The sequence below is a fragment of the Anastrepha ludens genome, chromosome 6 (genome assembly GCF_028408465.1).
Source record: "Anastrepha ludens isolate Willacy chromosome 6, idAnaLude1.1, whole genome shotgun sequence".
In the NCBI taxonomy this organism is placed as follows: Eukaryota; Metazoa; Arthropoda; class Insecta; order Diptera; family Tephritidae; genus Anastrepha; species Anastrepha ludens.
In genome coordinates this window covers 56,835,753-56,859,152 of record NC_071502.1, presented here as the reverse complement: position 1 = coordinate 56,859,152, position 23,400 = coordinate 56,835,753, and the positions used below count along the sequence as shown (strand labels likewise).

Sequence of the window (23,400 nt, the reverse complement as noted above, 5' to 3'; positions counted from 1 at the left end):
GGCCGCCGTAGCCGAATGGGTTGGTGCGTGATTACCATTCGGAATTCACAGAGAGGTCGTTGGTTCGAATCTCGGTGAAAGCAAAATTTATAAAAACATTTTTCTAATAGCGGTCGCCCCTCGAGAAGCAATGGCAAACCTCCGAGTGTATTTCTGCCATGAAAAAGCTCCTCATAAAAGTATCTGCCGATGATTTCTTCTCCTTCCCTAACAAAATGATAAGCCGTTTCGGTGACATATCCTGGCCAACCAGGTCGCTCAGTCTTACCCCTATGGACTTTTTTCTGAGGGGGGTACTGCAAAATTAGAAAACCTAGAGGCTACCTCAGCACTAAAAGAAAATATCGTTCGCGAGGTTAAAGGCATTTCGACATCACTTCTCCAGCAAGTGGAAAAATTAAGGAAAATTAATTTTCAAAAATAAAACTCTCTCTTATTTTCTTTGTAATATGTAGGTATTAAAATGAATTTTATCATTAGTGGTTCGTTTTTAATTAAGTCTTTCATTCCGAATTCTGCCACCAGACACCCTGAAGAATAATATCCCACGACAGTCGGTTCTACGTTACCGGACTGTTACCGTTACAAGGACTGTCACTTCGGCAGCATTCCCATATATGTATGGGGAATGTTTATGCTGCTATAACAACAACAACAAGAATAACATCCTATAACTTAACTTGATATATGTACCAAACCCAAATGAGCTCTTGGCTTGTGGGAGCAGTCATTTTCATAGTTGATATACCAAAAAGGTATATCATATATCCTTTTTTAATTGATTACTGAAACAATGTGAACATATTTTTAGCAAAACTAGTTATTTTACTCACCTCAGTGCAAAATTCACAACCACATTGCTGCAATGTTGTTGCCTCTTCTTTCGCTTCCACATCTACCAGACACAGCTTACAAGTGAATGGTTCAAAATGCTTCGTAGGCTGTGTTGCTACTGGAGCTGGTGTTGCCACATACGACACAAAATCTCTGCCATCCATAACGGACATATCAGTACGCGTCGTACCTTTACACGCGGACGGCATGCTTATCGTCATAGCGTTATCATCATCTTGTTCGCCACTGCCGCTATACCGACCCCCATCACGCGCCATTGCCGTCTTTGACATCGCCAGGAGCGAAGTTATGGTGAAGGGATATGTTTGCGATATCGTAGGCACCGCATAGGTGGGCGCGGGCGTATTGGCAGATGAGCAGGAGGCGGAGGTGCATGGTGTACTCGCTGAAGAGGTGGCGGATGTCGGCGATGACGGCAGATCGACGAGTATGCCTGAGGTGTTACTGTTGCTAGTGCTTTCGTATGAAGACATTGCTGTCTGAAGGTGCGGGACGTTGGCGGTGGGTGTGACTACTAGTGCTTCTGGTGCGACTACACTTGCTGTTGTTGCTATTGCTGTTGCTGTGGGCGTGGTGGGTGTGCTGCCGTGCGGCGATGTGATGCTTGAGGTGAGCGTAGCCGTGGTCATATTGGACGGCGGTGTGATGCTGCTCGCACTGTGCGTGCTCGGCGCACCAGCGGAGCTCTTTCGGGAACAATTACCACTGCTGTTGCCACCGCCGCTGGCGATCTGCTCTGCGGCGTTTGGATCAGCATTGCGATTACTAACTAATACATTACAATTATTATTTAACTGACTACTGCTTACATTACTAATTTTACGTTCGCGCTGCTGTTGATGTTGCTGTGATGAGTGCGGTGGTGGTTTACAATCGAGGTGTGCTGCGAGCGCTTGCAGTTGATGTTGTGAGGCAGATGTTGGCATTTGAACGGTGGGCGCTTGCACGAAGAGACCGCCACCACCATTGGATGTCACATTGAGCGAGTAACGTGATCCGGAGGCGGCCAGGGAGAGCAGACTAGAACAGCGCGAACAGGTTGCTGGTGCGTTGACGCTCGTTATGCTATTGCGCAGCCGATTCAATGGTCGTATTTGCTCGACACCACTTGCACTGAAGATACCACTGCCTGTAGTATGTGTGCGTCGCATGCCGCTACTGCTGCCTCCTCCTGCACCACCTCCAGCGCTGCAGCTATTGTGTCGTGCAACGCCACTGCCTCCCCCGCCGTGTTTTCCACTTGCACCCACATGTGCTGCCGCGCTGCCACCAAAAACAGGCGAACATAGCGAGTTAGTTTGACGCGTCAATGCCAATACAGTCTCACACTTGCGCAAGCCGCGGTACTGCACTATTGAATGTGATTTCTCGTTATACAAACTGGCCGCGCTACCCTCTCGCCGCATCATGTTCCAAAGCTTTTGTTGCACTACGTTTAGCGATGAAGTGCTGCCCTGGATCGCACCATTTGCCGTTAACTTATCGCTGCCGCATTCACTTTTACGTTGCTCTTGCGTCGCAGCCAACGGTTGCTTGTATTGACCGCTGCGCAGCGAAGTATCGCGCAAAAGCACTAAATTTTGCTCTGACGGAGTTCCCGTTATCGTTATCTCTGGTGAAGCAGGCATTGGTTGCTGCGAGACGACGTTATCTATTCGACTCGTCATAGTCACTGATGCGACGACTTCCGCGTTGCCACCATTACCGGAGTTACCGCTATTACGCGCACTGGACGACGATTTACGTCCCACCAACGATTTTAGAAAATTTTCTATGCGTCTTCGTGGCGGCAGGGTGCCACTCAAAGAATTCACCAATCCACCTTCTGTTTCATACCCATTCACCGGGGCCGATGTATGTTCTGTATTACTTGATAGACCAACGCCCCCTCCGCCACTTTCGCTGGCGGCCATTTCACTTTGAAGCAAGGCATTGTGTGCGTTCGCCAGCGGCAATGTTGAAGGCGCTTGTCCATTTGCACGCCTCGCCGCTTGGCCACTGTGTTTTTGTTGTGCGCGAACGGTGCCGCCTCCAACACCACCACCACCACCAACAATGATGTCTTTGCCCGGGTGGGCGTTACTGTTGGCTTGCGCATGCAGCTGCGCCTGTATGTTGACTTGGTTGCGCGTCTCTAAGAGCGCAACGGTCTCATTGTCGACCGCCGTCGAAGAATTGTGTGTGGGCCGATGGTGTTGGTAGTGGTTGAGGTGTTGTTTCTTTGTGTTGGCCAGATTGTGGATTGGCGAGGAATCCTGCGAGAAAAGAACAAAAAAACAAGAAAATTGTAAACTTTGACATTGGAAATAATTATTTTTATAATTAAAGATTTGTGTAGTTGAAATTTATGAAATGTCATTTCAAAATCACTATAAAACAAGAATGAAAAAATTTAGAAAATAGAAAATACTACCGGGTGTTTCAAACAAAAATTTGGATAGATTTATTTGAGTGATATCTTTACGGAATATCATTAAGGAAGACCCAAACACTGACGCACCAGCTCTATTGTATTTAATACCTAATACGAAAAACCAGATGATGGAAAACTGGGTGAGGAGAGAGGTCTATTATCGATTGACCATTCGAAAGAATATCGACCATTTGGAATACAGCATCGATACTAAAGTCCACTTTTATCGCAAACAGCCTATTTTGATTAAGGCAGGAAAATGTTCCTAGGTGCTGGGTATGACAACAAAAAGATCCGCGGTTACAAATTAATAATTCGAATTAAACTTGGTTCAACAAGCCCGACGTGCCTAACTAGACTACTTCGGTTAAAGTCTTATATCTCCGTAAGATTTTCTTTGATTTGCTCGAAATTTTGGCACAGCATTTAGAAAGTATTGCACTTTCGAAGAAAGTAAAAATCTAAAATTTGATATCTTGAAAATAAATTAATAAAATTTGATTAATTTCAACAGTTTAAATTTTTTAGGATCAAATATTTCTTTACAATAATTTGTTTTCAGAAAGAGGTTTAATGTTTTGTTGAAAATTTTCGGAGAAAAATTTTTCTTTTGTCATTTTTGAAAAACAGCCTCCTAAGATTTTTTTGTTAATGCAAATGTAGTTTTCGGAAGGGAAATTAAATATTTGAATATTACACTAGCTGAACTAAGATCTCCATCGGGCTATACCCACACGATCTATACGAAGTTTAACTGAAATCGGATTATAATTTTTAAAAGCTGTTCGAAAAACTAATTTCAGCCTTGTCGTCAGTGACCTCAACATGGACCTAATGAAGTTAATATAAGTGCTTATCTAATATTAAAGGATGAAATCATTTGTAAGCCAGCGATGACTTCACAGATATAAGTGTGACCCAGATCAGTGGGTTTACACTTAAAACAAAAAAAAAAAAAAAAAAAACAGCTATTGTGATACCCAATGGACCGGTAACGATTTAGAGATGGACTGCTACTTCCACTTACCTATCTACCTAAGCCAGCACATTAAATACACGGCATTTCCTTTGGCTCGTCTCGTAGCCCATCGAGTAATTTATTGCAGTTAAGAGTTAAAACCTGTTTTCGAGTTTTTTCACATTTGAAATTTCTGACTACAGGCATCTCTGTATTTCTCTTTACTTCTAAATGAAGCGGGCTTAGGACAAGTTTCAGGTTTTGGCTTGCTCGCTAAGCATTTGTTGATCAATTTAGAGGTATTGTGTTTTAAAGTAAGTAAGTATTTCAGACATTGTTGCCACTTCTTTTAAAAATTGGTTTATAGTATAGCATAGGCTTGAGTAAAGGGATTTCCAATAAAAGGTGTTATTGGTGAATGGATTGCGCTATCGAGAGATGATTAACGATTTTTCATGGCCGGAACTGGAAGATATTGATCTGGACAAGCATCGAAACCATTGATCTTTTACGGAAAAAGTTTCCCGACCGTGTTATCTCTCGGTGATCACAATTGACCACCAAGATCTTGTGATTTAACACCTTCTCACTTTTTTCTTTCGGGCCACGTGAAAGAGAAAGGTCTACGCCAACAGCCCAGGGTCGATTCAAGACCTCAAAGATGGAATTCGAGAGGCTATCGTGGACATAGGGCAGCCACTTTGCAATTCGGTAATGGAAATTTTCATGAAAAGATTTTGTCTTGTAAGCGTGGTTCTGGTGGTCATTGATGTTATTTTTCACTATTAATGGCATACCTTACTCTTTATAATGAAATAAACATCCGATCATTTATATTAAAAAATAGCATTCCTCTGTTTGGAAAACCCTATATAAGAAGTAAACGGCAAACAAATTTGAAAAAAAGAAAGATTTTATTTGGAACTCGAAAATTTTAATATTGCTGGAAATTTTCGTAAAAGAGTTTTCTTAAATAAAATATATTGGTCCTTTCTAAAATTTCTCTAATGTTTTTTAATGTTTTCGGGAAAATTATGAATAAAAAAAATTCAAATAATTTGTTGTTTTTTGTGAAACATTTTGTTGTCTTTTTTGAAAAATATCCAACCTCCTCTCAGATTAGGTTTTTCCATAAATAGTTGAGACTACTCAGAGAAAATTCCTACAAGTTTCATAATGTGAGCCACACAACTTTTTGCATTCAAATACGTACAACAAATTTGTGAAAAACATTCTTCTAGAGATTCATTCCTTGATGACAGTGCATATTCGTAAAAAACATTTTTCTTAAAAAGTATATTTTCTTTTAAAAAATTAAAAAAGAAACCAAATTTATAAAAAAGTTAAACATATCTAAATTTTTAACAATGATTAAATTCTGAAATTATGAAATATTAAAAAAAATCAGTTTACTTCTTATTATACTCAACTTGACGACGTTTTCCAAAATATCTACTTCGATCACTTGACATTGAATGGCTCATTATCTAAATAAAAATACTGATAAAAAACGTTTACTTTCAAACCTACGAGAGGCAACATTTTTGGCCCGTCTTTTGATTTCGATATATACTGCCCTCGTTCTATCTCTCAGTCATCTTCCACTACTGCCTGCTTCCGTTCTACACACTGAACCATTTTTACTAATGTAAACTGACTCGCTCTAAATCTATCAACTCACCCTAGAATCTTGTTCCAGTTCCTCCTCGAGTGCACTGTAGACTGGAGCGTACCAGGAGTACGCGTGTTGCTTGCGTGTTGCCGCAGCCGTGTTTGTATTGTTTTGGCCTGATTGCAGCTGCTGCTGACTCTTATGCTGATGCTGTTGTGGAATGACGTTGGCAGTTGTTGTTGCCGCTGGTGTAGCTGCCTTCAAGTTTTGTCCGCCGCTGGCGTGATGATGTTTATGCAAACCAGCGCCAGTCGACCCGCCAACACTGCTGGCGTCACTGCCACTTGCACTTCTGCCCGTTGTGGTTCTACAGTAATTATTATTCGCACTACAACAAGTCGATGTGGTTACCAGATTATTATTGTAATTCAATTGCAGACTGCGGCGTTGTTGTTGCTGTTGTTGTGGATGTGGCTGCTGTTGCTGATACGAAGCAGGCAAATGCTTGACAGGCTTACGTGTGGCGAACTCGTTTGCTGAGCGCAAGCTCAAGCTCTGATGAAGCTGTTGCTGTTGTTGCTGCTGTTGTTGTTTCGGTTGATTACGCTTTTCTTGCTCCGATTGCTGTTGCTGGTGCTGCTGCGTGGCACAATTATTATTCGTATTGGCTGTGTGATAGGGCGCTATAGACGCCGTGCGCTGCGCCAACAAATCCTTCTTTGTGAATATCAATGAAGCGCTACTCTTGGGCAGACGTATTGAACGTTGCTTATCCGAAACTGTGGCTTCGATATTCGTCAGCAATGGCTCGGTCTCGGAAAGCGGCAAATTTATAACACAATCGTTCTGATTGTGCAAAGGTGAATCTGCGGCTGGGAAGTTGATTATAAAATGCTCTGCTGCGTCATCGAATGCGCTGCAAGCGCGCGAATAAGTTTTGGGAAAGTGTACAGCGTTGCTGCCACCAATAGAACCGTCTTCACTTGACGAGGAGCGCGAGTACTGGCTGGCATACGACGCGCGATGCGTTTGCACAGGTGCAACACTGGCAGCTGATGCGCGCCGATATGGCGGTGGCACGTCGACCAAAGGTCGCTGCGGCAAGTATGTAGAAATGCTACCTTGGAGCGGGTAGATGGGTTCATGCGGCGGTGAAGTGCTTAAGTCCAGCAATTGCATGCAATCAAGGCTGGTGCGTTGCGGTTGCTGCTGGTGGTGGAAGTGCTGCTGCTGTACAAATTGCTTCTGCCTAGTCTTATCGTCTACTGGCAATCTTACGGTCGCGGGATATGCTGCACTAGTTCGGCGCTCATTCAATTTTGGTGCGGCTATGGTCACTTCGTCTGTTGTCGCTGCAGCTGTTGTGGTTGCAACAAAGTTCAGTGGCTTATCAACGGTGAAGTCGTGTTGTTCAAATCGGTATTTGCGTGCTTGTTGTGATGCTGTCGTGGCAGCTGTATCGTAGCTCGAATGGTTGAGAAGTGTTAGTGAAGTGGTCTGTGGTTGTTGTTGTAATTGTAGCTGGAGCTGAAGCTGTTGTTGTTGTTGTTGCTGTTGATATTGCGGTGGCCGCAATTGTAATGGCAGCTGATGATGCTGTGTTGGTTGTAGTTGTTGTTGCTGTAGCTGACGCTGTCGTTGTGTATTGATGTGCACCTCATTATTCTGCTGCAACGCGGTTGTTTGCATTGCTGGGGGTCTCATCTTTGAAATTGTAATTAATAGCGCTCACGGTGTTGTTGCAAATTGCAGTTGTGTACTTGTCGCATGTCGCTGGTAACGCATTAACGCAGTGACCAACAATGTTCCGAGTATACATCTTCATAATGGCGGCCTGCAACGATAAAGCAAGAACACAATAAATCAAGAGAGGAAATGTGAAACTGGTTAGTGGCTGGCTAATTGGCTAAGTGTCAGAAATTGATTGATGGATAGTGTACAAAGAGGGAGGAGTTGATAGCAAATAAGGAAAATGGTACGGAATCTACCGCCTTTTTGGCAAGATGCCAATTTTTCAAATTGATAAAAATTTAATCAATATGCAGACAATAAGTGCTAGATTTCGAGTCATTTTCTGGAGAGAAATCATAAATTTATCCCTTGATACCACATTTAATTCTGTAGAGACTGATAATTAATAATGAAAATCATGTTGTGTCTTTAAAGACTATGTGGCAAGCTGTCAGAATGAGTTAAATAAGTTCACTCAGGATATTGCATGATGTTAACTGTTAGATGTTAACAGTGGCTGCACTCTTTTTATTACGAACGAATTTTTTCACGTGTATACTAGACTAAGCTACATCTCATCTTTGGTTAATCGGCTTTTCCGGGTACAAGGCAGTTGTGATCGAAGAAGTAGAGCATGCTAAACTACCTTCAGAAAATGACGGTATCGTAAGTGGTTATTGCGCTAATCAAGAAGAAGAAATTACGGCATCAGTATTGAAAATTGGATTGCGTATCGTCGTCAAGATAAGTCCGAAATGTTGCACTTAAAAATAAAATTCAAAGATATGTACACAAAAATAGTTATACTGGCAGACAGTTTGGGAGAACGGGTGCACACATGCCATGTTTGAAAATTATTCACTACCACCTTTGTCAGCTGCTGCCTGCTACTACCTGCTTCAGCCGAGATCTGAACCGCCTACATGAACGAGTGAGCTCTACTATGTCCATTGTGGCCATCATATCTAAAATGGTGGTTTTCAGATCATCTATTACATACTCAGTATGCTACTCAGAGCCACAGGACGTACGTCTGTACCTATGGACTATGAAAATCGAAAGGAGTATCGTATTGTGGCGGCCGCCAAAGGGGTGCGTCTGATACGGTGCTATGAGACCTTGAGTTTATACTTGCTGCAACTACGCCCTAAAAAAATAAAAATTCCCACTTCAGAACAAACTTTTTCGGTGGCCGGCTTCAGGTGGTTTGAAAAATTCCCACTTCCACGGAGAACGAGGTCCACGCTAAAATTCCCACTTCGGCCACCGAAACAGTTTGAGGACGCCGAATTGCAAGCATTGTTGGATGAAGATGATGGTCAAACGCAAGAAATGATGGAGGAGCAGTTGGGAGTGACCCAAAAAACCATTTTCAAACGTTTGAAAGACATGGGCATGATTTTAAAGGTCGGAAGATGGGTGCCGCATGAACTGACAATGTGACAATGCACCGCCACATCGAGCAAGAGCGACCCGGGAATTGGTGGAGACGTGGGATTGGGAACCGCTGGTGCATGCGGCTTACTCAGCAGACTTGGCGCCTTCTGATTATCATTTGTTTGCATCGATGGGACCCGCACTTTCCGAGCAGCGCTTAAATTCATTACGAAGAAGCCAAAAGATGACTCGATGATTGGTTTGCGGCCAAAGACGGCCAATTTTTTTTGGCGCGATATCCACAAATTGCCTGTGTCGCTAGCGATGGCTATTATTTTGAATATTAAATTTATAACCATTTTTTGTTAATAAACGTTTGAAATTGAAAAAAGGTCTTATTTCATGGTAAAGTAATTCTCATCCGGTTTATTACATACACAGATATTTTTCGGTGGCTAACTTGCTATATACGCTTAATCACACCTATTCTTCTTAAGTTGAATTCTCTAAATGTCAAACACTTCAAAGCAACTTAAGGCGCGTATTTTTAAATTTGTTTATTCCAAAAAAAAAACACATCCCTGCATTGTGCTCTTAAATTCCGAAAGGTGAAAGAAGGACAATGCTGGAATGAACAACAGCACCAACATCGGTATAAAAAGCTTAGTTTTTAACTAACAGCACACGGAACGCAAGGAAGACTGCACGAAGGAAATCAAAATCTAGCTATACCGGCAATTACACAGAATCGGCCACATATCGTCGATATACCCCGACAAAACTGAAAATTGTATAATGAAATTCCCTTATTGCACTTCTCCGGAAATGAAAATTTATGCAAAGAAGTGAAAATTGATAACACAAAAGTCTTTTGCTAACGACAATTTTTGCCGTTTCGCCTCTATCCGTCTATTCACTCTTCATTAAATGCATACTTAAAAGTGCTTTGGATCCAATTTTCAGTAGTGGCACAAGCAACAAAAAAAAAATGATAATAATAAATGAAAAAAAAAAACATAAAAAACCAAAGAAAAAATTGAAAAGTATCAAAAGAATCGTAATTTGTATAATCTCACTATTGGCGACAGTGCGATTGCCATTGCCATTGAATATCAGAATTCGAAATTCGATTGAAAATGACAACTGAAATTAATGCTGCGGTATTTTACTAAGTACTGAGCTTATTTGTGATTGCCATTCGCTTTGTATGCTGTCATTTTATGCTTCCTAGTATTATTTTGTACATACTTGCGCACATACATACAGCTGTGTTCGTAATAATAGCAGCACTACATATTTGCACATTTTTGACTTTTTATTTATTTTCTAATTAATTTTTTTATTTTTTTTATAAAAATATATTTTATACTTCTACGCCAAACTATATAACGTAAAGTTTCCAATTTTGTGCACAATTTAAAAAAATTTCATAAATTTTCAGAAGAATTTCGAACTTCTAACCGAGCTTCAGAAAAATTACAAGTATGCATTTGTATGGCCCATTTAATTTGGAAGTATAATGCTTTGGTGTTTGAGAATTTTTTTCTTTTTTTGCTGGCGGTAATGTGCATTTGCTCTATACCAGCATAGAAAAGTTTCGAATATTCGCTATCACAAAAAAAAAAAACAAAAATGCTTTTTGTAACATGAATTATATTTATATAAGAAAAAAATAGATAAATAAATAATATGTTGCAATATATCGCGTTGCTATTATTGTGAACACAGATGTATTGTATATAAAAACTTTTCAGCACTTTGTCGAATTAGTCGCTGATAACATTAACGTGAGCACACAAAAAAAAAAAAAGACAGGAGAAATGGCAAATAGAGAGGAATAACAAAAATCATAAAACAGCTGAAAGATAAATGAAAAGAAAAAATTGTAACCGGAATATAAACGAGTGCTGAGCGCATGGAATGCATATCCGCTTGCTACACTCAATCATTTGTTAGTTGCTCACTCCCACCCGCCTGCCTGTCTGCTCATTTTATACGACTAATCCATTTATAAAGTACTTCAAATTTGGAGAATTCGTTCATTGTCAGCAAGAGTTGCAATACTTCCTTCCTTATCAACTACTACTACTACTACATACATACATGCCACTCCTCCAATTTGTACTTTAGTTCGTTTATCGTTTTTTTCTTTTCGCTCATTACTCACTTATTCATTTTTCAATCAGCAGTTTGGTGCGGAATTTCGCCGAGAGCAATGGAAATGTGCAGTCATTTCAGCTCAATTGCATTAAAGTGATTTCCGTTTTACACCCGAAAAATGTGCAGCAAACCTCTGAGAGAATGGTACAGCGGAAATTCGTTTGGCAGGGAGTGCAGTGTAATGGGAATCGCCTTGTATTTCGATACAATTCTTGCAAGCAAAAAAAAAAAAAAATTGAAGACAAATAGCAAATCCTGGAGGTAGTAAAGCAAAGCGGAAGTAAAGTAGCGCAAACAGCGTTTCCATTTCTCATCCTGGCTGATCCTGCCTGCCTAGCTATCATATCCCTCCCTCCTCCACTAGTCATCTGGCGCCAATCGTAATGTCCAAATCTACTAAATCTGGCCGGGAGCAATATGATGTCAAATGGCACTACCAGCATGGCACTGCCAGCTTCGGTAGCATATTACAGTAGCAACAATGTGCAGTAGCAGCAACAAAATAAAAGCTTTGGTTTTACAGCAAGCAGAATAGTCAGGAATAGTTCGAGCATCCCCATCAGGCACCCCGGCAAGAGATCATGGACTATGCTGTTGTTTTAATATCAATTGTTGTTGCCAGTCACTGCTCGCTGCTGTTAATTCCACTATTTGTAGAGTTTCTGTTGCCGGCTATTTGCAGTAGTATTAGTAAAGATGGTATTGCTGAAGCTACTCATGTTTATGCCACCGCCAGGCAAATGCTATTCATTGCACATATTTTAGTTGCCTACATACATACATATACACATACATACATACATGTATACATATTTACGTGCATTCACACAGCCACGCATACTTTGTAGACTTATAACAAATGTTGCAAATGTAGACGAATTTCACGCTTGAGCTATGCTGGAAACTATGATAAAATGTCGAATTAATGAATCACCAGCGTGGAAATAATGTAAAAGGAACAACGGCAAGCTAAGCATTGATGATGGCGAGTGCAAGCACAAGCGCTGAACGGTAAGAGTAGGAGGTTTGACTACCACTGTCAAAGGATATGACTAAGCGGATGATACTAAGCTCAAGACGAATGGAGCTTTATTGTGGTAGGGTTGCCATGAAACAATAACAGCTTTTGTATGAAAGTATGTACTATATAAATTTCGGGAAAAAGAGGGCGTAAAAAACTATTTCAGAACACCGCGCAGCAGTAAAACTCGTGCAGGAAAAATTGCATATGCACCAGCATTCAAGTTATTTCTGAGTAGTAACCCACGCCGTGGCTGAATGGGTTGGTCCATGTAACATCAAATGATACAAAAAGTTTTTTCTAATAGCGGTCGCCCTTCGGCATGCAATGGAGTGTATTTCTTCCATGAAAAAGAGCCTCACAAAAAATTTCAAACCGTAGGTCCCTTCAATAGTGAAAAAACATCAAGGCACACACATAAATGAGAGATGGATGTAAGCCCCAATTATACATACATATATACGTATGTTTAGAGTACATACCTACACTTCCTTCGTCTCATGGTTTTACAGAAACGTACGAGTTTATAAATAGTTCAACTTTTCACCTCTAAAAATACACTAGACGCAATGCACACCTCTGTTTCCATTTTCCCTTTTTAAACTTTAAAGTTTCCATTTGCATCTTGCATTTTAGGTTATCTGAAAATGGTCATAACTTCTGAAACCTTCGTCTCGAAAAGCACCTTATTCAAAAGGTATTTCTTCAATCTTTTTACTGATTCTATAGGGTGGGCCATGCAAAATTTGCTTTTTGAATCGGCTATAAAAAAAAGCAATCAAACTTTGTTTTTTTTTTGAAGATTGAACATTGTCATTTATGAATGAAAAATAATGACTGTTACGACTGGCTTTACAGTAGGCCATTCGATCAACCCAATTTTTAAGCACATTTTCGATTGTTTGGGCTCCAATTTCATGAATGGCAACTTCGATTTCGTGTTCTAAAGCATAAATGGTCTCTGGATGGTTCGCATAGCATTTGTCTTTAACGGCTCCCCACAAGCTCCGAGGCGGCCAATTGATATCGAAATGATATCGGCTGGCTATTCGGTTTTCAAAAACGGTAGCCAAAAGTTCGAGTGTAACTTTGGCAATGTGACAAGTTGCACCGTCCTGTTGAAACCAAATGTCGTCAATGTCATCCTCTTAAATTTTTGAAAACAAAAACTCGTTGAGCATGTCACGGTAACGCTCGCCATTTACTGTAATCGCGGCTCCTCGCCCATTTTCGAAAAAAATGGCCCGATGATGCCGCCAGACCAAAAACCGCACCAAACAGTGACTCGTTGTGGATGCATTTGCTTCTCTACAGTAACGTGTGGATTTTCTGAGCCCCAAATCCGACAATTTTGTTTATTGACGTAGCCACCGATGTGAAAATGAGCTTCATCAGAAAAGAAGAAGAAGACTCACCACTTTGCAAATAGGTTTTCAATATTTCCTAATTTGGTTCAAGCGTATAGCGTCCCATTTCGTAAATATAAAACCTTTAAGTAAATTATGAACACATTTGACATGTCATTTGTGTTACCATTCTCAAAAAAATACGTGGTCCAAAAAGCAAACGCTATATTGGCCCACCCTGTAGTTTAATCGAAAAAGTTTTGGAAATATGGAACGAGAATTGAACTTCATAATATATTTTTTTGGAAAAATTATGAAGATAATCAAATTGAAATACTGTCTAACTTATAGCCTTTGCATCTAAATCCTATTTATGCAAAACGGTTTAGAAAATTGTGACTTATATAGGATTGTAAGACCTCTTGTCGGGCACTGTTTTTGATCGTTGCACTCACATAGCTTCTGTGAAAAAGTGTTGAATTGTGAAATGTTAATTTCCGCCAGTTTTAACATAAATTTAGCACAAGTTCAAAATATTAGCATAATCGAAGATCTTGTTACAAAACCGTATTACATTTGATTTGGAGTGAGTGTTTATAAAAATATAGAGTCATGCGGATAAGAAACTTCTCCTGAGTACAAAAAAAAAAAAATTGAATTTTGTCGAAACTGAATTGGCGCTTACACCCTTTGTTAGGTGTTTGGTCGACCCGCTTCTCAAATCAGTCGTGTGGATCTTGCTGATTATTGCGAGACGTCCTTCCTGCCTGGCAAAAGTTGTCATGAGGTTGTCGTTTAGGAATGGAACAACTTAAAGTAACACTTACTGTTAAGCCTAAATCCTCATCGGAACTCAATGCTGATGTTGTGAACGCTGTTAATCGTGGTTCCCAACTAAATGATATTCTATATAAACTCAAAAATATTGTATAACTATCAGCGCTGAATGTGCGTCTTTGCACATCTGCGCATTAACTCAGTGCTCACTAAGTTGGCGCGAGGCTCATTTTTCAAGAGCCAGACTTGCGATGAAACCGTCTCGATGGTCTCACGCCTGACTTGCACATCACCGCTATGCCACTGTGACCGCGTACCCAAATGAGCTTAATATCGAACTATTCGGATGCAGTCGAGAGAAGTCAGGCATTTACCGACTAATTTCGAACGCACAAGTAACGGGCCCAAAGCCTTGGGCTTGTAACCTGGGTGTCGGAGTAGATATTTACCTGCCCTACAGTAATTGAGGAGGTAAAATACCAATCCAATACTACAGCTAAATTTGAGCTTGTTGCTGAAGCTTGATAGGAGCTAAAGATCAGTGTACCGCTATTTCATTATCTCAAGACATAAAGGGCAAATGGCCTTCTAATTTTTGCCATTTACATTCAAATATTTAAAGCAATAAAATTTACCAACTGAAAATAACGCAAGTGGAATCAATTCATCTTATACATTCTCACTTTGCTCCATCTTAATTGTTTACTGGAACTACTCTCGGAACACCTCGATGACAGCAAGCTTGTTTTCGGCTCTGTTCTAAGATATCTGGCCGACGTCTAACTTTGGCTTTGCTCAGTTATTACTATCCGCTCATAACATATTTTCCATCAACTTTTGGTGAATGCTGCTGAAGTAATAGTTTTGGGCCGAATATTTGGTAAAAAAATGCTGGTTATGAAGATTTCTGTTTTTTGCGATACAGATTGATTGTCTTAGTTTAATCAGTCAATTTCCATTTGAGAAGACAAAATTTGGAGCATATTTCTCTAACTTTTTACAATTGCAAATTGAGCCAGTGATGGTAAATCGCCGGACAGCCATTGAAAAATAGTTGCTTTGCGGTATGAATCAGAACTAAAAACAAAATCATCAGAAACAAAAACAGAGCCAATATGCCTTTGCTAAAGGGGATGTTTCAGGAGTTTTTCTTCCGATTTCTCAATTTTCGTAGCAATTGGAAGTCAAGAAATCAGAATCTTGCAAAAAATACAAAATTGGAAAATTTATTATTGTAAAATAAAATTAAAGTACTGCGAAAATGTTCAAAACGATTGGTCCAGTAGATCGTTTTAACATTCAACAGAGCAATGTATGGAACATACATGCGGCATGGTAACATTTTCGAGATCTAATACCACATATGAAAGTACTGCATAGGATGCTCATATTGAAAAGTTTCAGCGAAAAGACGAAAAGATTATTTTTTGCGATATTTTCACTCACAAGCCTGAGAGAGCTGTCAGATGTCCCATAAGCATATAATATCTAACTAATTTTTATGGCTTTGCTCTAAATATATTTCTTTTAATAAAATTCCACTAAAATATAAATATTAAAATAAAAGAATTCGATTATTTTCTCGGTAGACGGTTGTATGTAGTGATCGATAGCTCGTAAAGTATCGATTCAACTATTAATGGTTAATGCTCGTTGTCAAGATGACATTTGACACTAAAAAAGTTATATAGCTGTTCCATTTGCTCCATTCAGTTGTGAGTTACAAGGTGTTAACAATGTCAATCAACGAAGAGAAAATTTGATACATTTTACAGTTTTTCTTTGATGAAGTTGAAAATTATTTTTGATGTTAAAGATGCACCTCCCACGGGTCTGCCTGTCGTTGAAAATGTCGATAAAATCTCAGAATTAATCGAAGTTGATCGACATGTTAGTAGTCGTAGCATCGCCCAGAAGGTAAAGATCGATCATAAAATAGTTTTAAGTCATTTGCGCAAAATAAAAAATAAAAATAAGGGATTTTATTTTACCCAAACTAATATTTCCTTGCCTTTACTTTAATTAAGGCATAATATTGAGTACATTTTTTTCTTAGAATGAAAAAATCACAAAAATTGAAATACCTTTCGTTACCTTCTAAAAACTGCTGTACCGAAAATTAAGGTGTTACCCCCTCAGGGTATTTCACACTTTTGTATTTGGTACTCTTTCACCTTCATTTAGGAAACACGTTAATTATTTTAACTGTTGAAATCGTTCTCGCGGCTATTCATTGGGAGTTCATAGGGAATTCTTAACGTGCCAAAATATTTTTGGGTTCTTTGAAATTCTTTTACCTCCTCTGTAGCAGTTCCCTGACAAGAGGAAATGTATTTTCAATACTTCTTACTTCGTTTTCTTGCTAAAAAGGGTACTCAGCGAGTAGTAGAGGGAGCAAGTGTCGAATCTTTTCATATATGCGATCGCACTTGCAATTTCACCTATAAAACCTCCTTGGTGTGTAAGCCTTGTAAGCATGCAAATATTTTTAAGACATTTTATGGCAACACTGACACTGACTTACATATATACTCAAACACGTACGGTCTTGTATATAAAAAAGAATTACCAAAAAAAAAACATTCTGTCGGCAATGCAGCCAACTGTAAGAAATATGTTAAATCAGAATTCAGCCGTAAAATATTTGAGCAGTTTCAGGAAGAACAGGAAACGTTTATCAAATTTTAAGAATTCTTCTGCTGAGGCAAATTTTTTGATTTTCGCTTTCGGTTCGCCTTCACAATGCCATTTACAATGGCAGCTAAAAAACGCTGAAGCGGAAATGCGCAAACGTGGATTGGCGAAAAACGGCAAAATGTAATTGTCTGTTCAGTTGTATTAAAAATTTTTTTTTTCAAATTTGATGTCATGCAAAATAGCGGAAGTCTAGCATTAAAGCGATTTTAAGACTTCTGCAGAGCAAACGTTTTCATTTTGCTTTAAGAGACTCCTTGCATGCCATAGTTGTTTAATAAATAAATCTTCCTCTCACTGCAGCATGCGCATTGTTTGTTGCTGTAATGCATAGCAAGCAAGCACAACCACTATTTGATTTGAATGTCACAAACGCCAATGAATTGATGATGCAGAATTCTAGATTTACGAGAATGTCTGATGCGTCAAGCTAGACTCAGCATGTCCGATTTGAAATAAATTCTATTCATCTTATTCGGCAGCCAGTTGCTCATTTCACACGCCGAGAATCAGCAAACACTCACTGACCGCCACTCACCACCACTCACCACCATTCCTGTTACTCCAATGTTCTTGCATTAGAAATTCAATTTGTCCAGCTGTCAATTCATGCTTAAATAAATTTTACTTGTATACTTCGACATTTCGCTTCTATGCGAAAACTTAGGAGAGATAGAAAGAACCAGATAATAAAGTAGTTGAGAATGCATGTTAGCGGGCGGTAGTGGGCAGCTGAACTGAATTGTTGAATTGTTGGCAATGCCAATGACAGACAGCTGGCCGTTGGTAACCACCAGTAGTGATTTTGAAATCAATGAAAGTTAAACTTTTTTTCTTTTATATTCAACCCAGAGTATTTGAGTACCAACATTTTCTTTGCTTCAAATATTCATTCATGCATATCTAGCGTAAATCTGTGAATTCACACATTCTCAAAAGCTTTCATCGCCATATGCATGTAGATAGAAACATATGCATATACACACATAGGCACTGATTAATCTTTATGACTAATCTTAGCAAGTTGGCTAGCTACTAAGAATTTTCACTTATTCTACTTCTTTGCTTAGTTCTTAATCTCCAACTCGTTCTCTAATCAAATTTTAGAAAAGAAAACTTTTCTAATTAGACACACTTGAAGTGAGCGCACACTAAATACATTCAAGTACTGCTCAATTTTTGGATGGCACGCAGTGACAGAGAGGAGCAAATAGACTATGCGAGCTAAAAATTAATTTGGTTGATCTGAGATGGAGAAATGGTAAAGATGTAGAATACGAGTGCGGTACGTCGGACTTAGATGTCTGAACTTTTATATGTCTAATTTTACACTTGCTTATTTATTTGTTCAATTATGTATAGAATTTTTCAGTTTAGACACAACGCAACTCCTGCTGGTCTGAATAGAGTAAGCTTCAGCACTTCAAATGGTAAACGGGCTTCATTTCTTGAATTTACTTGATCATGATATGGTGAAAACCAAGATCTTTACGCAAATCCTACAAGAATGTGAACTAAGAGATTCCCAAGCCCTGTGAATAGCGTGGAATGAACCGATTTGGCTCATTTAGAACTAAAGCACATACGTTTGCCGGTCGTGAAGCTGCGAAGATCGACTCAGTATTTCGGTAGTAACTTTTAATAATCTCCAAGCGTTGCTAGTCAATGAGCTAGACCGTGTTAAAAATGTAAAACTTTAATAATATTTTGATCATAAAGATCATAAATTTTTTGATCAGCATTTATGTAGAAGTAACGGATGCGTCGAATTTAATTAAATTTTGTGCGCAGATAGTGATTTTCTATCCAACTATACAAATCTAGATCAAAGGTTGCCATCTTTTTAAGATTACTTTAAAAGTAGATCAAATATCACAATTTGGGTACCAAATAAAAGGCAGTTTTGATAGAAATTGATTAGAAATGTTTTTGAACAGAGTTGCCACATAATTGTATTTAATGAATTGTTTGAAAATTAAGATACAATATAACCATGAGTGGACGTTATGCTTGACGCTATTCATATAAGGTGGGGATCCTCCTTTGTAAAAAAATCATAATATGTATATTAAGCACCAATTGAAAAATAAATATAACTTTACCGGTAGATGTCATACCTGAAATTATTTCATTTTTTTAGTTTAATTAAATTAATTAAATGGAAATTTAAGATACAATGCATATACATATATGTAAGTTTGTATATGGAGATGTTATATCTGAGATTATTTATACAATATTGCCTTAAAGTCTTACGGAAATTTGGAAATACAGTTGAAGCTCTAATAGCTCTAAAGTAGTAAACATAGAGCTAAGAGTTTGAAGATTAAATAATCGGTTTTAGCTTAACACTTAAGTTTTTTCAATAAACTAAAGGAAAATTTCAAATAAACAGGAAATTAATTTTTTATAATGTTATTGATTTTGCTCACTAGTTTAAGTTGCCTTACAAAAAACAAAAACAATTTTGCGCTTTATCTAGTACATAATTGCGTTAGCTTTCGTTGCCATAAGATTTCTACATGAGAAGATATGGGCCAGATACAAATAAAAAGTGGCTACCATTCCTAGGTCGTGCGAGTTGGACACCAACTTGTATGCCTTTTTCATCTTGAAGCTAGCTATGTTTTTGCAGTCGATAGCAAAACACCCTGTATAATAATATTGTAACATGACAGCTTATTCGGGAATAATTGTGGATTAAAGCCAGTTAAAATGTTGTTGGTTTGCTACATTATTACAAAATTAAAGTAAAAATGTCTAAATTGAGGTATTCGGGTGCAATTATTTGTATTTAAAGTATACAGGTAAAAATTCATTCTCCAAAAGATATCCAACTTTGTAAACTATTTAAACGTATGCGCGGAAAAAGTAATCCTCATTGCGATAAAAGTGAAGCAAAACAGATTAATCAAGGCTTATCTATCATCTGTAGTGAAGCAGCGGCTGCTCCTTACATAAATTCATGTTCCCGAAACAAATTGCTGCTAAATTTACTGTTACATACCCACAAAATCATATATCACCCAGCTAGTTACTTCTTCTATCTTTGGATGCGAATTTTTTGCTTGCACAAACAACCAAACCAACACAAGCTTGAAGTCATAAAATTTCCTCGAAATATGTAAATTGGTGTAATTTTTCACAGCAGATATCCGAAAAAAAAAAAAGAAATTACATAACTGAAAAAATGTTAAGAAAATCTTGTAGGAATACGGCAGAAAGTTATTTAAAAAATCGTTGCTGATGGTTGTTTGATATGAGCCATGCTGCAAAACATAGTGTGGGTAACAAGAGGGTAAAATAAAGAATGAGAAAAAGAATTAGAATTAAAATGAAGTAAAACATAAGAATATAAAATAATTAAGAACTAAAAGGAATAATCAAGTTAATTAAAGTAAATGAAAATAATAATAAAATAAAATATGGAAATTGAATGAATTAAATAAATAAGAAATAAACTAATACAAATAATATCCAACTTTAATAAGTTAAAAGTTTAATACGTTAATAATAATAATCTTTAAAAATATAAAAAAGATAAAACATCAAAATGGAAATTTAATTACATGATATAAGAATTAAATAATAAAAAAAAAAATAAATAGATAATAAAATTAAAGTGAGTAAAAAATTATGTACATAAAACAGAATAATTAAACAATTAAGTAAATGTAATTTAAATAAATCAAAAAAAAAAAAAAATTTAAAAACTCAAATATGAAAACTGAGCTAATGGAATTAATGAGAAATAAAATAATTCAAAGAATAAGATTAAGAAACAGGAAACAAATTAAATAAAGGGAAGGTAATTGAATAAATATATATAAGTAAAAATATAAAATAAATAAAAAAATGTAATAAATAAATGGAATTATATTATTTTATTTGTAATAAAGAATATGGTTAAAAGTTAAATAAATAAATTGTGAAATTAAACAAATGAAGTAAACAAATAAAATAAATGAATTAATTAAAAAAGTATATTAACAAATAATAAAACTAACTTAAGTAAATAAAACACAAAAAAAAATGAAAAATGAAAATTTATTTAATTAAATGCAATAAGAAATAAAATAATTAAAAAAATAAAAATAAATAATTTAAAAAATTAGAAATGTTAAATAACGAAATAGTAAAATAAAAAAACTAAATTAGGCATACAAAAATTTATTGAAAATATAATTAATAAATAATATAATTAAAAGAATTAAATAAATAAATAATGAAATTAAACAAATTAAGTAAAAAAATTAAATTGATTAATTAAATAAAAAATTACACCAACATATATCAAAGGTAATTTAAATAAATGAAAAAAAAATAAAGTCAATAAAATCGAAAATGAAAGTGTAGTTAATTAAATGAAATAAGAAATAGAATAAAATTAAATAATTAAAAAAATTAGGAACATTTAAACAAAAAAACGTAAATAAAAATATTAATTTGGTATACAAGGTATACACAAATAAATAAATTAAATTAAACAGAAAAAAAATTAATTAAATTGAGCTAATTATCATAAATGATACAAAAAATTAAATGAAAATAAAGACAACAAACTAAAATAAAATTGTACGCAAAATGCGACTACTAGAATCCTAAATAACTAATATAATTATAAATATATACATATACTAGCAAACCCGGCCCGCTTCGCTGGGCACACTAAAATAGAATAGATATGGTTTAGAACAGAAAGGATATGGTTTTCATATTATTTATTTCTTTATTCTCATACTATTTATTTATTTATTCAATACCACGTTTTGGTCTCTATCTCGAGACCCCAGTCACGGAGCGGCATGAAAAATACACTGCACTAAAGCATTCACCAACAGCTTCCATTTGATACCCATATTGTACATACACATCCGAAGGTTACCCGGGTCCACGTGTTGGTCTCTATCTCGAGGCCCTAGACACGGAGCGGCATGAAAACTACTCTGTACTAAAGCTTTCACCAACAGCTTTCATTTGATACCCATATTGTACATACACATCCGAAGGTTACCCGGGTCCACGTTTTGACCTATCTCTCGAGACCCTAGTCACGGAGCGGCATGGAAAATACTCTGAACTAAAGCATTCACCAACAGCTTCAATTTGATATCCATATTGTACAAACACATTCTAGGCTCCACGTTTTGGTCTCTATCTCGAGGCCCTAGTCACGGAGCGGCATGAAAAATACTCTGTACTAAAGCATTCACCAACAGCTTCGAATTGATATCCATATTATACAAACACATTCTAGGGTCCACGTGTTGGTCTCTATCTCGAGGCCCTAGTCACGGAGCGGCATGAAAAATACTCTGAACTAAAGCATTCACCAACAGCTTCCAATTGATATCCATATTGTACAAACACATTCTAGGGTCCAAGTGTTGGTCTCTATCTCGAGGCCCTAGTCACGGAGCGGCATGAAAAATACTCTGAATTAAAGCATTCACCAACAGCTTCCAATTGATATCCATATTGTACAAACACATTCTAGGGTCCACGTGTTGGTCTCTATCTCGAGGCCCTAGTCACGGAGCGGCATGGAAAATACTCTGAACTAAAGCATTCACCAACAGCTTCAATTTGATATCCATATTGTACAAACACATTCTAGGCTCCACGTTTTGGTCTCTATCTCGAGGCCCTAGTCACGGAGCGGCATGAAAAATACTGTGAACTAAAGCATTCACTAACAGCTTCCATTTGATATCCATATTGTACAAACACATTCTAGGCTCCACGTTTTGGTCTCTATCTCGACGCCCTAGTCACGGAACGGTATGAAAAATACTCTATACTATAGAAATCATCAACAGCTTCCATTTGCTACCCATATTGTACATATACGTCCGAAGGTTACCCGGGTCCACGTTTTGACCTATATCTCGAGACCCTATCTACCAATAGGTATTCAAACTATACGGAAACCATCTTCAATACCTACTTAACAATGTGTGTAAGTTTGGTTTAATTCGGTTTAAAGACACGGCGGGCCCACGTTTTGGCATATATTTCGAGACCCTAGTCATCAATAGGTATGAAAATTACCCCACATTAAAGCACTTATCGACAGCTTTCATTTGATGCCCATATTGCACATCCACAACCAAAGGTTACCCGGGCCCACGTTTTGACCTATATCTCGAGACCCCAGTCACGGAGCGGCATGAGAAATACTCTGTACTAAAGCATTCACCAACAGCTTTCAATTGATATCCATATTGTACAAACACATTCTAGGGTCCACGTGTTGGTCTCTATCTCGAGACCCTAGTCACGGAGCGGCATGAAAAATACTCTGAACTAAAGCATTCACCAACAGCTTCCATTTGATACCCATATTGTATATACACATCCGAAGGTTACCCGGGCCCACGTTTTGACCTATATCTCGAGACCCCAGTCTCGGAGCGGCATGAAAAATACTCTGTACTAAAGCATTCACCAACAGCT

At 37.6% G+C, this 23,400-nt stretch overlaps 1 protein-coding gene across 1 annotated transcript in view; it reads right to left on the bottom strand.

The window, feature by feature from the left end:
- Positions 1-767: 767 nt before the first annotated feature.
- The window catches only part of LOC128866978 (putative mediator of RNA polymerase II transcription subunit 26), a 38,961-nt gene continuing 16,328 nt past the window's right edge, over positions 768-23,400 (bottom strand). The window contains exons 2-3 of the mRNA XM_054108060.1: positions 5,908-7,672; positions 768-3,110 (exon numbers count right to left, since the gene is read on the bottom strand). Coding sequence (XP_053964035.1) covers positions 783-3,110; positions 5,908-7,542 — 3,963 coding nt within the window. The 5' untranslated portion in view covers positions 7,543-7,672 and the 3' untranslated portion in view covers positions 768-782. The remainder of the gene's footprint in view (positions 3,111-5,907; positions 7,673-23,400) is intronic.